Here is a 16,022-nt window from a genome sequence, read left to right as displayed (position 1 = left end):
ATGTTGGGAAAAGCTTACCAGTTTGTATGTTTTTTATACTTCATTTTTATACTTGATCCTCTGACCGCTTGGAAGCAATCGGAGTACATATTGTTTTAGAAGAAAGGGCTTATGTGGTAGGATCTTTAAGAATGCTTAACTGGGATATTTATATATTCATGGCTCAAATATTAAGGATCATGCTTTTGACGCGTAACTAACGCATTTACGCGGTCAGCGATCCGCTGCCAGGCTTTGGTTCTCCGGGTTCCAGAGGTTTTAGCGTTCCCTTTTCTTGTGATAATGTCCTTCTCCTCGTCATAGCTCTCCAGGAGAACCTGGAGTTCCATTTCATTGAAATAAGCGGCCCGTTTCGCCATATCGATCAGGGTTTCCATGATCCATACATCACGTCTTTTTAAGTTTGGCGTGGACGCGCACAACCCTGTGTTAACCAACCCCGAGTTGATTGAACTAATGCATAACCGCTGCTGTGGAACCGAAAACTCTGGGTTGGTCGGCACAGGGTCAATCAACCTAGAGTTCAGCGTTAACTCAGTGTTTGTTTAACCTCCGTTCGTGGAACACCCCTCCGGTCGGACCAGGTTTGCGCAGGTTAAGTTTGAAATATAACCCGGTTTTGGGTATTTCAACCGGCGTTCACCGCAGATTTCATGTGTTCACAATGGCATGCCCTTTTGATGAGAGAACTGCTGATATCAGAGCGCAAATTATACGTGCAATCCACCGGGAGCGATTGATAAGACCACGGCTCGACATCTTGGCATATTGGATGACTTTTTGCTGGAGTGGAGAGATATAGATTCTCGCGCAAATCTTTAATATATTTAAATAGCCTTACATAGCCAACACTACCAATCGAGGACCTGGCCTCAGTTCACTCCAGATTTGCGTTGCCCTCCGTTTTTTTCAAATGGTAGTTTTAGGCTATAATGCTGGAGATGCTGAGCACATCTCAGTCGTTTCAGATGACCCATCCAAGATTTGTATCGGCCTCCTATCATACAATGAGCAATATTGTCTGAGTACTATGCCGAGAGGCATTTACAACATAAAGTATAAAATAGTCCTAACGGACTTGCATCCATTCCACTGGAGAATGTTCGATCGTAGCCGGCGGCTTCATTACAAGCACTGATCCATCTTGATCTGTGAAGTTGATGAATTGTCACTTTTAGGTTTTCTACAGTAACCAAAAAAAGAAACATTTGGAATAGTATGCGCTGTGGCAAGCACACGGTTTGCATGTGTTACTTCGAAGGCAAAAACACAAAAACCTACATTCAACCAGTGTGGGTACCGTATGGCCCATGACTCTGAGGTGGTAGGTAGCCTACCCCCAGGTACTCCCTCCATGCCAGGGCGCCCTGAATTTATGTTTATTAACAGCTCCTCCACCGGGGTCAAGACAATTTGAGGGCCAGATCCAGTCTGCCGACTGTCGGCCTTTTCACGATTGGCTTAAAAAAATGGCTTATTCAAATTTATACCAATACGATGGTGGGAAAACCTTACCAGTTTGTATGTTTTTTATACCTCATTTTTATACTTGATCCTCTGACCGCTTGGAAGCTATCGGAGTACATATTGTTTTAGAAGAAAGGGGTTATGTGGTAGGATCTTTAAGAATGCTTAACTGGGATATTTATATATTCATGGCGCAAATATTAAGGATCATGCTTTTGACGCGTAACTAACGCATTTACGCGGTCAGCGATCCGCTGCCAGGCTTTGGTTCTCCGGGTTCCAGAGGTTTTAGCGTTCCCTTTTCTTGTGATAATGTCCTTCTCCTCGTCATAGCTCTCCAGGAGAACCTGGAGTTCAATTTCATTGAAATAAGCGGCCCGTTTCGCCATATCGATCAGGGTTTCCATGATCCATACATCACGTCTTTTTAAGTTTGGCGTGGACGCGCACAACCAAGCAACCCCGAGTTGATTGAACTAATGCATAACCGCTGCTGTGGAACCGAAAACTCTGGGTTGGTCGGCACAGGGTCAATCAACCTAGAGTTCAGCGTTAACTCAGTGTTTGTTAAACCTCCGTTCGTGGAACACCCCTCTGGTGCTGCAACAGCTATACTCATATTTAATAACATAAGCATCCGTCTGACATCCATCTGATTAGAATCTTACCATGTGCACATGCAATTTGAATCGGGTAGGGATAGACGATGGGGATGGATGATAGGGAATGGAACGTATTCCGTATCATTATGAGTATCCATTACAGTCTATCAACAGCGTAAATCCACATTGACCTCATGTTTGGAACGGAGAAGTGGAAGATGAACAAGCTTCAACAGGAAGGGAGAAGATTGGAGTAGGATGAGTGTTTGAAAAATGGCCTTACATCTTAAAGACCTCACAGGGTTAAATTGAACGGTTTAAAACTGGTAACTCAATACCTAATCGAGTAAAACAAATTGTATATGCATTTATATTTTTATGATTATTATTCTGGTTCATCATTATTATTAAATTCATAAGGGAATAATGTTATTTCTGTGCTTTCGTAGAACTTCTATGTTTCGTGTCTCAATCTGACAGATCTATATTTGTTATCACTGATACAAAAAAAGAAAATACACCTTAAAAACAAAATAAAAATATCAACCATGTTTTAATTTAAGATTTTGTAAAAAAAAAAGCCCATAGTACTGTAATTTAATTTTTTTTATATTTTTGACAAAATAAACTGCTGTCTTGACTCTTGGTTATGGTTGTGGTCAGGGAGTGAGGCTGAACGGGATAGCAATGACAAGCTGTGCATGTGTGCGTGGGTGTGCGTGTGTGTGTGTGTGTGTGTGTGTGTGTGTGCGTGCGTGCATGCGTGTGTGTGTGTGCGTGCATGTGTGCGTGCATGTGTGCATGTGTTTGGACTGTCTGGTTATCAGACATTGGACCTGTATATCATTAACTATTGAAAAGAGAGCGACTGGGGAAGGGGGGGGGGACTATCCAGATGCTTAAAGCACAGTAATGGACCACTTAGATATTGCTGTCAGTCATTAAGCCATCCCCACGTGCTGCTCCTGGTAACATCAGACAGAGGGCATTTAATCCATTTGACATGCAGTTTTCCACTACATCACTAAAGTACAAAGAGTCCTCGCACTTATCAAAACACATTTTGTTTCATAATAAATTTTCTAGCCATAATGTCCACCTGTAGCACACCATGTGCGAGGGGCCGGATAATGACCACCCTGGCCGGTGCATGGACAAACAAGGCCCATCGGTGATTAGCAGTGTGTGTGTGTGTGTGTGTGTGCCTGTTTGTGTGTGTGCGTGTGTGCATGCCTGTGTGTGTGTGTTTGTGTGTGCGTATGTGTGTGTGTGTGTGTGTGTGTGATTGCGAGTGGGGGGGAAGGGCTGGGAATGGTACTCTGGACTTGTGTGTGTGTGTGTGTGTGTGTGTGTGTGTGTGTGTGTGTGTGTGTGTGTGTGTGTGTGTGTGTGTGTGTGTGTGTGTGTGTGTGTGTGTGTGTGTGTGTGTGTGTCGGGGCGGGGGGGTGATAGTGAAAGGTACTCTGGACTCTTGCATGTGTGTTTGTGTTTGTGTGAGCAGCCTCTTCTCTAAGGGAGGAATGACAGAGTATGGAGTCGGACAAGGTAGGGGCGATTTTACCCTCTCATTGCAAACTCTAGTGTCTTCGTCTACATGTTTAGCAAGAGCTAACAGGATTTATGGTTATTTTTATGGATTGTTAAGTTTTGAAAACGTGAACAATCTTTGCTTAAGATTAATGTAGAATTCATGAATACATTTAATTCATAAATTATGCGTTTAATATGTGCAAGAACAGCTGAAAAAAAGGATAAAGATATATTTGTATCAATTGTATGAGTGTGTGTGTGTATTAGCACAATCACACTCACTTGGTTAACTAGCATTTCAGTCCAAAATAAGGTTAAAGTTGCAGTTTTATTTATTTATTCATTTCTTTCTGCATAATTGTAACTTTAAAAATATGTAAACAATGAAAAAAAATAAAAGATTGAATGACCAGTTTGCTCAATCAGGCAAACCAAAATAAAATTATTCAGCTGTATGACGTTTGATGATATTTTGTCTTAATTGAAAATTTACTTTGCACACACAAATCCACATATCTTGGCACAATTACATTGCAGGAATATATGCTTTACCAAGCTGTTTTACAGGTTTGCCCTTGGTCTAACTTGCTAATGTATATTAACTCCTGCAAATCATTAACTGATGAGGGAAGATTGAAATGTTATCTATCTGCAGCGCTTGTAGAATGCGATCAATGACATGTTGGGCAATGTCTTGATTACATCATGACAGACTTTTTTAATTGCATATCATTTGTGTTTGTGTATTTATCACATTTTATTATTGGTTGTTTATTTCCTAAAATATCTCAGTAAGCCTAAATAAACTTAATAAATAATTAATAAATATAAATGAAAAGTATGCATGTATTGATTCTGTATTTGTGTGTGCGTGTGTTGGTGTGTATTTATTGCATTTATGTATTGTTTTTTGCAGTACATCTCTGGAATCCTTTTAAGTTTGTTTGTATCTTTGTACGTATTAATGTGTATATTTATTTTTCGTATGTATGTATACCTATATATATTGAATATGAACTGTGTTTCTCCAGCAGCTGACGGGTACCTTGGCCCTGGCTGTCTTCACAGCTGCGCTGGGCTCACTGCAGTTTGGCTACAGCATGGGAGTCATCAATGCACCCCAGAAGGTCGGTAATTGAACAAGCCTTAAACCTGTAATATGCACTAACCCTAACCCTAACACAGTGGGTTCCAATACAGCTGTATGTAAGTCACTTTGGATGTCTTCATAATATTAGTCAGTCTACCAATCACCAATTGACCATATTTCTGTCTCATCTATATAAAAAAAGTAGAACCATTGTATTTATATGCTACAATGCCATAGCCCAACACAAACAAAGTATTGTTAGAATAGTTTGTTGAAATATATTCAAAATTGTAAAAGAAATAGTCGATATTGTGAAATATCAATGAAAAATGAAAAAAGACATGTAAGTTGCAGAGCACAGAAGTAAGAGTCTATTTTCTATTTTTTTGAGAGTGCACACTGGTTTCTCCTCTAATCAAATCCTTTGTTTGTTCTCATGTTTGGCCCCTAAACAAACCAAACCTGCTACCCCACAGGTCATTGAGAAGCATTATGCCCGCTCCCTAGGGCTGTGGCCAGAGGGGGACCCCGCCCTATCAGAGAACAGCACGAGGGGCGTGGACATGCTAGACGCGGGACAACACCCTGAAGTCATCATGTATTGGTCGCTGTCTGTGGCAATCTTTTCCGTCGGAGGCATGGTCTCCTCCTTTCTGGTGGGGTTCGTGGGGGACCTGCGAGGAAGGTGAGGAAGAAGGGAGGGATGGGGTAAGAGGAGTCAGAGCAGGATCCTCCTTAATGACATAATGACATTGACCTCAAATAACTGAGATTAACTAGGGACTGCTGAGGATAAAAGCAATGGATAGTGAATTAAAGATTTATCACTAGCAAACCCTGGCCCCCACCCACTCTCTCCCTCCCGCCCCCACAGGGTGAAGGGCATGCTGATGGTCAACGTGCTGGCCATGGCTGGGGGCTTGCTGATGGGCCTGTGCAAAATGTGGAAACCTCACATCATGGTCATCTCAGGCCGCGCTGTCATGGGCTTCTACTGCGGTAAAGGAGGCGAAACCACACCAGACAAGTGGTGTCTTTGTGTCTTTAAGCACTCGGAAGAGCACTACACAAATACGATATGACGGTGTTAATGCCAGGCTATGTAAAATTTGTCTCTCTTGAAATAACGATGAACTTCCAAATTGTATATTTTGCAAATGCATAATCACTTCAAATCAATGTATGTGTCTACATGTGATGTGTTGATACATCAGGGCTGACCTCGGGGCTGGTGCCAATGTACATCGGGGAGATCGCCCCCAAGGCCTACAGGGGGGCCCTGGGGACGCTCCACCAGCTGGCCATCGTCGTTGGTATTCTTCTAAGCCAGGTGACAGATGCATGCACAGACACACACCAGTAAGAAAACGGGCTGCATGCACGTCCAGTTTGCGTGTGAACGTACATTTCTGTGTGTGTTTCCTTAAAGGTGGGTGTGTTTATGTGTAGGTGTAGGTGTGGTTATGTGTGTGTGTGGGTTCATATATATATAAATATATTAATATAGATACATGTTTATATGTGTGTCTGTAGGTGATAGGCCTGGACTTCCTGCTGGGCAATGACAGCATGTGGCCCCTGCTCCTGGGTCTGTCGGGGGCCCCGTCCATCCTGCAGTCCCTACTGTTGCCCCTGTGTCCCGAGAGCCCCCGCTATCTGTACATTTGCCAGGGCAAGGTGGAGGAGGCCAGCAAGAGTAAGACAAACACACGCACACGCACACGCACACGCACACACACACACACACGCTCACACACACACACACACACAGACACACACACACACACGCACGCACGCACACGCGCACCCGCACACGCACACGCACACACACAGAACTTGTGAATAAGGCGAGGCGGGTTTGATTGCACCCCTGAAAGGATTTGGCAGGTTTGTTTATACATTGGGTTAATTGGTGAGATTGTCTATGTTTAGATGTAGATCAGCTGAGGTCTTTCTTCAACTCGCCCTCCCTCGTGGTGTACACGCATTCCCAAATTGGGCAGTGGGCGATCAATTGACATTCATTATATTCCCAACTAGTTTGAACAACTCCCATAGCTGTATCTTTGTTGTGTAACCCAGGTTAGCACATACAAACTTCCCTGACTACATATGCATTTAAACCTATTCTAATAGTACCCTCAAAATGAATTATTAACTACAAAAAAGCACAATATGAACCCTTCAACCACAGTTAGATTTTCAACGGGCTCAAAATGACACTACCCCCTACAATGACACTTTTGAGCATGTGGGGAAAAACACGCTGCAAATCATCTGCTAACATTTTTGAGCACGCAAATTTGTCTTAAAGGGGTCAGACTTCAGAAACGTTTTCATCATTTGAACATTTTCAAAACAATTATTCTGAAATGTATCGTGAAACCATGTTGCGATCCAGCCCCTCATCTGAAAACAGTCTCTTTGGTCTTTCGGGAGATTGTACAGCGTTTCTTTAAAGTTTTGTGTATCTCTGTCTCCGTCTGTTTTGTCCCTAGCATCTTCAAATTGCTTTTGTGTGTCGCGCAAAATACCAACACTCTTATCGTTCTGGTCGCAGGTCTGCGTCGGCTGAAAGGAGAGTACGATCAAAGCGCTGACCTGGAGGAGATGAAGAAAGAGAAGGAGGAGGGAGAGAAGGAGGACACAATCTCCATTCTGTCCTTGGTAGGTGGCCTGCTGGGCAGAGCATGGAGGGGAGAGCCAGAAAGCTGGCCTCTCCCCTGTTAAATAGTTAGCCATTTTTGTTGAGCATGGTGGTTGGAATGGTTCTAAAAGAAAAGATCAATATTTTGTGTGTATTTTGTTGTGTCCCATCTCTGCCTTGCAGTTGCGGTCCTCAGTTTACAGACAGCAGCTCTTGGTGGCCCTCTTGATGCATCTGTCCCAGCAGTTCTCTGGTATCAATGCAGTGAGGACCCTTTTAAACTGGCATATTAACCACATCAAACATCAACATTTATTCCACTTAGCATGTTACAGATTCTTCTTTAACTAGGTTGGTCAACTTTAATGTTTACCTGTGATATTGAAAGAAAGTGTGATAAAAAGAAAAAGTTGACAATAGGATAAATTAATTTGGTTTGTTGAACAAACTTCCATATAACCAAATTATCTCTCGCTGTTCATCGTTGTAGTTAGGGTAAGCACATAATCTTGTGTATTGCAACAAACAAAATGAAGAAGAGTCTTTGTCTGCCACAGATCTTTTATTACTCGACTGACATTTTCGACCGAGCTGGTGTTGGTTATCCGGTGTACGCCACCATCGGCGTTGGGGTCATCAACACAATCTTCACCCTGGTGTCTGTGAGTAGCTATGGCACATAGAGCCAGTTTAGAGAAACGAGGCAACAATGCCACATACAGGACATAAGGCAAACACTGGAACTAAAGGACGGCCTCACTTTCAACCAATAATACAATATCACCTATCGTGTGCTTGAGGTAAATTAACATTCTTACATTTGCCAACAATGAGGGTCATACACATATGGTAATGCCTTGCAATGTATTTTTGTTCCACTAGGTGGCGCTTGTGGACAGGGCTGGCAGGCGCACTCTGACTCTCATAGGCCTCGGAGGGATGTGCTGTTGTGCCGTCGCCATGACTGTGGGTCTCAATCTACAGGTTTGTCAACCAATGGGAGGTTTTTTCATCATTCAACCAATACAACATTTTATTCTACTTCCTTAAAGAATGCTTGATTGTGATTGGCTGGGAGGAGGGCATTAACCCGGCAAGATGCCTGCTGACTTGCTGCTGAGTTCTGACTGAGCACAGCGTCATCAAATAGTAGATCAATACGCCACAATTTCAAACGTGAGGTCCATTGTAAAAATAAACCTTGTTTAAAAAAGTTTATTTTTATAACAAGTTACATAGACATAGTTTCGCAAGCGAGATACAATGTAGGAACTATGGTATTAAACGAGTGATCAGATGCAGCCTTGTGTGGTTCCTATTAAAACAAATTAGCTACAGCTGAGCTGACGTTATTCACCGTAATTCTAAACATTGCAGCGTTTTAGAAATGGACGAATTCATTGTCAGTTTTAATGTATTTGGAGTAGCGAAGACGAGCTGGGCATATCAAACGATAGTTATGATAATATAACTCTAATTCTATGATTGTAGGCGTAGCCGTCTAGGCTTCGCCTCACGGGTTTGTCCCTAAAAATTTCAACAATGCACCAATCAACGTTGGCACCGCCCACATTTCCCATGGCACTGTGTCCCATAAGGCACGCATACCGCCGCTAATCCTCCACGTTATTCTTCCAGTATTTGGAGGGTACAGCAGGTGGGAAACTACACGGCTACGCCTACAATCATAGAACTAGAGTTATAATATCATAACTATCGTTCTATTTCATTTAGGCTACGCCGTCTAGGCTTCGCCGTAGGGGCTAAGGCGAAACTGCGAGCGGAGCCCGATCAATGTACTCCTGCTGGACCCCAGTCAAAAAACGCAAGTCACAAGGGCACGTCAGACTCAAAAAAGCAGAGGATGTGCAAAACACAACAGCTAAATAAAAAACTAATTCCTCCTAGATCAAGCAAGGTGATGATCAAGAGAAAAAAGTGAGTCTGTAAAAACTCCAACTCAATCCGTGCTTCATGGAATGCATGAAAATACGATTTCCATTAGGTCCGCTACCAACGGGGGCAGGGAGCCAACTCTCCAATAAAGAACTTCTCTCATCCGTTTGTCATTTGAAAAAACGGCGGGAGAGAAATACTGGCAGTCAAATTCAACTCGCCAGCCGGCAGGAGGATATTAATGTTTCAGATTCTGATTTTATTCGTCACATACACAAAAAATTGCAGTGAAATGTTCTCAGTCGGCTGCTAAATGCTAAATAGTCACATAACAAACATAACAAAACAGTAAATACATTCAAGATGTCAGAGGGTTATTGCACATAGGAATAAAAAAAATAATAATGCAGTTGATATAAAGGGCTTAATCAGTACCATTTAGATACCTGACAGCTTGGGGGTAGAAACTCTTCCTGAGTCTCTCAGTCTTTGCCGCCAGTGAGCGGTATCTGCTCCCTGAGCGGAGCAGAGAGAATAGTCCGTAGCCTGGATGGCTGGGGTCTTTCAGTATGTTGGTGGTCCTGCCCTTGCACCGCTTGATATAAATAAATCCTAGATTAGGGAGTTGCCTCACTATGGTACGCTCAGCTGAACGCACAACTAGCTGCAGAGCCTTACGGTCCTGCATGCCTGGTGGTGTTCCCATACCAAGCGGTGATGTTCCCAGTCCGCATGCTCTCGATGGTGCAGGTGTAGAAGCTCCACAGGAATGGTTTGGATGCTCTGAATTTCTTCAGCCTCCTGAGATGGAACAGTCTCTGTCTGGCTTTCTTTACAACGGTGTCAAGGTGGGTAGACCACGTCAGATCATCGGTGATCTGGACACCGAGGTACTTAAATGTATCCACCTTCTCTACAGGGGTCCCATTTATGGTTAAAGGAGTGTAGTCCCGCACCTGCGTCCTCCCAAAGTCCACCAGCATCTCCTTAGTTTTGCTTGCGTTGAGGTGGAGATTGTTTTTCTGACACCATTTTTCTCAGGCAGCTCACCTCCTCCAGGTAGGCCGTCTCATTGTTGTTGTGGATTAGGCCTAGCACTACGGTGTCGCCAGCAAACTTTATGATGGTATTTGAGTCCGCAGTGGCTGCACAATCGTGTGTGCATAGGGAGTACAGCAGAGGGGACAGAACACAGCCCTGGGGGGCCCCTGTGTTGAGGATAAGGGAGGATGAGGTGCGCTTAAAAGAACATGCCTATATTCTTAAGCCGTAGAAGGGGCCCTGGATTCCAACACAGAGTGGCTGAGAGAGCCCCTGGACATGTCTAACATGTAAACGGACAAAGGGGCCGGGGGAAGACCAAGACGCAGCCGCGCAGATGACTTCCACTGAAACGTCTTTGAGTAGAGCCGTTGAAGCGGTCATGCCCCGTGTCGAGTGAGCTTTAATGCCAACGGTGGCGCTAAGCCCTGCCGAGAGTAGGCTAAGCAAACACCGTGGAGAAGGCCAAACCTTTTTCCAATAAGTACTGTAGAAACGCAAGCACGCGTCCCACCTTGCATTGAGATTGGACAGCGTGGTTTCTGTCACACCAATTAGAGAAAGCGCCCCACTTCGGCGTCTAGAGGGAAGAAGTAGAAGGTGCACGAGCACTCTGTTGATAACCGCTTCGGGCAAACCTTTGCCCTGCAGGATCAACCTCTCAGGAGCCAAACCAACAGCTGTCCTGAAACATCGGGCAGGTGGTGCACTGTCCCGTGGGCCTGTGAAAGTGCATCCCATCTGAAGGGTACCGGCCACGGCGCTGTCTGTGAGAGTGCTGCTAGCTATGGAAACTACTCTCTGAAGCCACTACAATGAGGGATAACCTCTCCTGTAATACAAGAGAGCGGCCAAGGTGTGTGTGCCAACGCATCCACCCCTAATGGGGGAAGATCCCGAAGGTTGAGAGAGAACCACCACCTGCAGTGTGTTCTCCCTGGACGCGAACAGGTCCACCTGAGCCGTCCCGAACCTCTGCCAGATCAGTCTGACAATGTCGGGATGTAAGCACCACTCGTCTCGGCGGGGACCGCCGCGAGACATGAGGTCCGCCCCAAAGCGATATGCAGGGCTCTTAGACTGAGGAGATACTGAAGAGCCCAAAGCCAGAGCTAGACCGCCTTTCGGTCGAGAGCAGAGGAGCGCACTCCCCCCTGTCTGTTTATATACACCGCCCCTGACACGCTGTTTGTACTGATCAGAATGTGGCGGCCACGTACCAGGTGAAAGAAATGCAACAGCACTTTCCTCCCAGCGGCAAGTTCCAACACATTTATGTGTGCTGTGGGGGGTGTAAGCCACTTGCCTCCGACTGAGTGGGAGAGGCACGTTCCTCCCCAACCCTTCAACGAGGTGTCCTTGAAGACCACTAAGTCGGACGTCACTCTGCCCAGGGGAACACCCCTGAGAAGGGCGGGGGGGTTTTCCCAATATTCCAGGTCTTGTGACACCGAACGGGGTACGAGGAGCACCCTGAGCTTGTGTCGCATGGGGTCCAACCGTTGGCGAGCAAACCACCTCTGGAGTCTGCGCATAAAGAGCAGACCCAGGGGAACCACGGGATGGGCGGCTGCTATCAGCCCTAACATGGTGGACAGTGCGGCTACGTTTCTGCGAACGCAAAAGCGGGAGAGTGCCAAAAGGATTGCATTTCGTCAAGGAGGCGAGAGCATCGCTGTCATGGTGGCTGAGTCTAGGCAAAGCCCCAAAGTAGACGATCTGCCGGCTGGGGAGCGGGGAGCACTTTTCCCAGTTGATGGCAAAACCCAGGAGAGAGATGGTTTCCCTTCTCGCAGCTTCCTCTGAGTTGCTCAGAATAAGTAGGTCGTCGAGGTAGAAGAGAACCCTCTTCCCTGACGCCTGAGCGGTCCCAACGCCGTCTCCACACACTTTGAGAAGGTGCGCGGGGCCAGGGAGTGGCCGAATGGCAGGCACTGGTACTCGTACACCACCCCCATTAAGGCAAAGCGGAGAAACTTCCTGTGCGCCTGCCGAACAGGGACGCGGAAGTAAGCATCCTTGAGATCCAGGGATGTGAACCAGTCGCCCTCTCTCACACATCGGAGCAGCGCTCTGATAGTGAGCATTCTGAATTTCCTCGCGGCAACAAATCTGTTGAACACGCGAAGATCCAGAATAGGTCTCTTCTCCCCTGACTTCTTGGAAACCGGGAAGTAGCGGGAGTTAATGCCTAGGTGTGACTCGTGGGGGGGAACGGTAGTGATGGCCCCTTTCCCCAAGAGATTGGCCACCTCTGCCAAGGGTTAGCTCAAAGGGACGCCGCTTAATTGAAGCAGGTGAACCAGAGGTTATGTAAACACGCCGTCCGGCCGACACCCTACAGCCACCAGACTGAGGAGGGGAAAGAGGCAGCCTAGAGGAATGCACAACAAGCGTAGGACACAGTTGGCCTAAGGATATTGCTCTTTAGGAAGTATGTACTGCCGTTCGGACAAACAGTCTTTATTATGGAAAGAAAAACTGGGAGCCAGCTTGCGGTGCTTCTGTCTCCGCTGTGCTGCTCTCCCCGGCTGCGGCTGGATCATGGTCGTCCAGACCATATGCCGGCCGGCCGAAACGGCTATCGGCTGGCATAGCTGGAGGATGGTGCTGGAGAAGCGGGGAACCACCAGCCATCTTGCGGCTTCCTCCGGGCCATAAGCCTCCCTGCCAGCCGACAAGGAGACCAGGGCAGAGGAGAGCAGGGCGAGATTGTTGACCGCTGCCGCAGATTGTGAGGCACAGACGAACCATCTGTCCGTCAGGCAGATAATCTGCTTCTGGAGGCGGTCGGGGGAGAGCGGCTTCTCGGTAGGACGCCATCCGGCGCCCGGACAGAAAAGCGCTGCCAGCGCTGATTTTGCCAAATAGATTGGCCATCCGGCGTGGCTTCTCCCTGGGGACGACCGTGGCGGTGTAAGACCGGAGTGGGAGAACCCGGATGCAGAGTCCGCAAAGACGTCGTTCAAGGAGGCGATGTCGTCCACCTTGATGTGGTCGTCGTCGTCTTCGACGTCCGGAACTCCGGCCTTAAAAATGTCGATGGCCTCAGAGAGGTCCACCGATGTTGAGAAGAAGAGGTGCCTGGAGAGCGCCAAGACATCTGAAGCACGCCAGGTGCCCGTCACACGGCGCCAGGGAAGCGGGACAGGAAGCACAATGAGACCCTGAAAAGGGCCCACCTTCCGGTGGCCCTGAAAAGGGCCGTGGTCTGTCGCCTCGCCCACGCCGCTGCCACAGGGTTCTTGAAGCTTAGAAGTCATGCTGTTGATCAGTAAAATTCTGAAAGAAAAGGGAGGATGAGCGGCGGTATGCGCCGCCTTATATACACGGTGCCGTGGGAAATGTGGGCGTGATTGGGGCATAGTTTAAATTTTCAGGGACAAGCCCAAAAAGGTGAAGCATAGACGCCGTAGCCTACATGAAATGAACAGGAAAACTGTTCATTTCCCTGCCTTGAGGTGATTATCCCTTACTTATCACATCCAGTGTTTTCATAGATTAACAGATTCAACAGATAGTTTAAGACTAAACAAACAAATTAACTGAAACGCTTAAGTATATGCATTCAGTTGAATGCAACTGCAGTACATCTATTATAATCATGGATTGTCGAGGGCCGAGGGTGTTTGACTCGACCAGGTTGTGGGTTCCAAACCCGACTTCCAGAGTCTATACATTTAGGTCCCAAGCCAGATATACGTTCTCACTGAAGATGTGTATAAAAATGAGTTTCTGTGGTTTAAGCATCTAATAAATGATTAAAATAGTCAAATAGTAATATACTTGACTTGTGTATTCTCACTTGCTCACTCTTCTTTCTCACGGTCTCACTCTTTGTGTTCATCTTGTCTTTCTCTTCAGATGGGCTACTCATGGATGAGCTACGTCTGCATGTCGGCTGTGTTCCTCTTTGTGTCTTTCTTTGAGATCGGGCCGGGTCCGATTCCGTGGTTCATCGTGGCGGAGCTGTTCAGCCAGGGGCCCCGACCGGCCGCCATCGCTCTCGCTGGCTGCTGCAACTGGACCTGCAACTTCCTCATCGGCATGACCTTCCCTTACATACAGGTAAACCAACCCCATCACAGCGTCTGCATCAGTATTTCTCCACCTTGGTTTTAGGACCCTACTTGGGGTCCCTTGAAATGAATAGGGGGTCGCTAGTTTATACATATATACAGAACATAAAGAAAATAATGTTGAAGGGGTTGAATCAACTTGCAGACAAATATTCTGCCTCATGATTATCCGTGAGCGAAGTTCTACTGACTCATAAGGAAGAGGATTAGGGCCACATGTGAATATTTTTTTTGTTGTTCTGATTTTAATCTCAGAATTCTGATTCTAAAATTAGAATTCTGATTTTAATCTCAGAATATTGAGTATCAAATCAGAATTCTGATTTAAAACTCTGAAGTAAAAAAACTGAACTGATTACTTTTTGGAGTTCTGAATTTAATCTCAGAAATCTGACTTTAAAATCAGAATAAAAATATTCACATATGGTTTTAATCCTCTTCGTAGACTGTGTGTGGTGTAGGACAGGATGTGATTGGCATGTCATCGTCGTGTTCATTCTGAGTTTTGTATTTTTAGGAATTTCTGGGGAGTTATGTATTCATCTTGTTCGCTGGGCTGCTTTTGGTCTTCACGGTTGTCACGTACCTGAAGGTCCCGGAGACAAAGGGGAAATCCTTCAAGGAGATCGCGGCCGTGTTTCAGAAGGGCCATAAAAAGGTCCCTGCAAATACTGAGATGGAACTGGAACAACTCAAGTCCGCTACAGATGCCTAAAGCCAGTCCTCTATCGTAGTTCATACTTTTATTTTTTTTACGTTTTGGTGCGTATTCGTTTTCACTGTGTGGGACATTTTCTCCTAAATTACAAAAAGACAAATTACATAATTACATATATTTATTGATATGTGGAGTTTTGTTTACATTAAATATAATTTTTTTATGAATGGATGAAAGTAATAACTGAAGTGTCAACTGCAAAAAATGCTTTCAAAATGTTATCAATAGAGCTACAAATTATAAAAAGCGTCAGACATGTTTTTATAAATTTTGTAATTATAAAACAAAGACTATTTTTTATTGTGCCTTTAACTTAAACAATTGAAACCCTAAATCGCCTTAACATGCACTTGATAATTTTCTATATTAAAAAACTACAAGTAGGCCTACTTTCAGAGTATACTTAAAGGTTGGGTATGGGATTTGCGAAACGCCAGCAGATTTTGAAAATACACAACTCAAATGGTCCTACCCCCTCTCCTTCAACGCTGACTCTGACTCCACCCATTCCAAGTACCTGGACGCGCAATCATGCACGAGCGCGAACACAGATGCATGAGAGTGAGCCAGGCTAGCGTAGGGTTTTCCTTCTCTTTGCTGGTGGTGGTGGTGGTGGGGATGGTGGCGTCTTGTCTGCCATGGAAATGGTCTTCTACTGCTAGGTCCAAATGTGGATTAACTAGTTCCAGTAGCTACCGCAGGATAACAACAAACAGGAGCTTGCTCTGGGTCACGAGCTCTGGGTCACGAGTGCTGCACGAAGGGGTCGCGCGCGGGGCGCGGGGGAGGGGGAGTGCAGTACGACCGTTTGATTGACGTACTTACTGTCCAATGCAACTCGGTGGCTCTGGAAATCATTAGCTGGAGTTTTTCGAGCCCATACAAGATATATCTTTCTTCTTGAACATGTTACATGAACACAATATTCTGAACACTGCCCGAAATGATTTGA

The 16,022-nt window shown here is 45.6% G+C and overlaps 1 protein-coding gene across 2 annotated transcripts; it reads left to right on the top strand.

Annotated features, from left to right (window-relative positions):
• The first annotated feature begins 3,495 nt into the window (after positions 1-3,495).
• On the top strand, positions 3,496-15,370 carry slc2a2 (solute carrier family 2 member 2). 2 transcript variants are annotated; one of them, XM_030355912.1, is made up of 12 exons: positions 3,496-3,614; positions 4,631-4,726; positions 5,166-5,374; positions 5,564-5,688; positions 5,904-6,019; positions 6,223-6,385; positions 7,250-7,356; positions 7,520-7,600; positions 7,894-7,998; positions 8,219-8,320; positions 14,138-14,341; positions 14,870-15,370. In XM_030355912.1, exons 1-12 carry the CDS (start codon positions 3,600-3,602, stop codon positions 15,065-15,067), a joined length of 1,521 nt encoding a protein of 506 aa, XP_030211772.1. In that variant the 5' UTR covers positions 3,496-3,599; the 3' UTR covers positions 15,068-15,370. The 2 variants fall into 2 exon arrangements, with proteins under 2 accessions (XP_030211772.1, XP_030211774.1); XM_030355914.1 differs by having other exon boundaries at positions 3,570-3,614; positions 4,634-4,726.
• Positions 15,371-16,022: the final 652 nt, after the last annotated feature.

This window comes from Gadus morhua, chromosome 5, assembly GCF_902167405.1.
Source record: "Gadus morhua chromosome 5, gadMor3.0, whole genome shotgun sequence".
Classification (NCBI taxonomy): domain Eukaryota; kingdom Metazoa; phylum Chordata; class Actinopteri; order Gadiformes; family Gadidae; genus Gadus; species Gadus morhua.
Note: the sequence above shows the minus strand (reverse complement) of the source record. Positions and strands in the feature narration are given on the sequence as shown.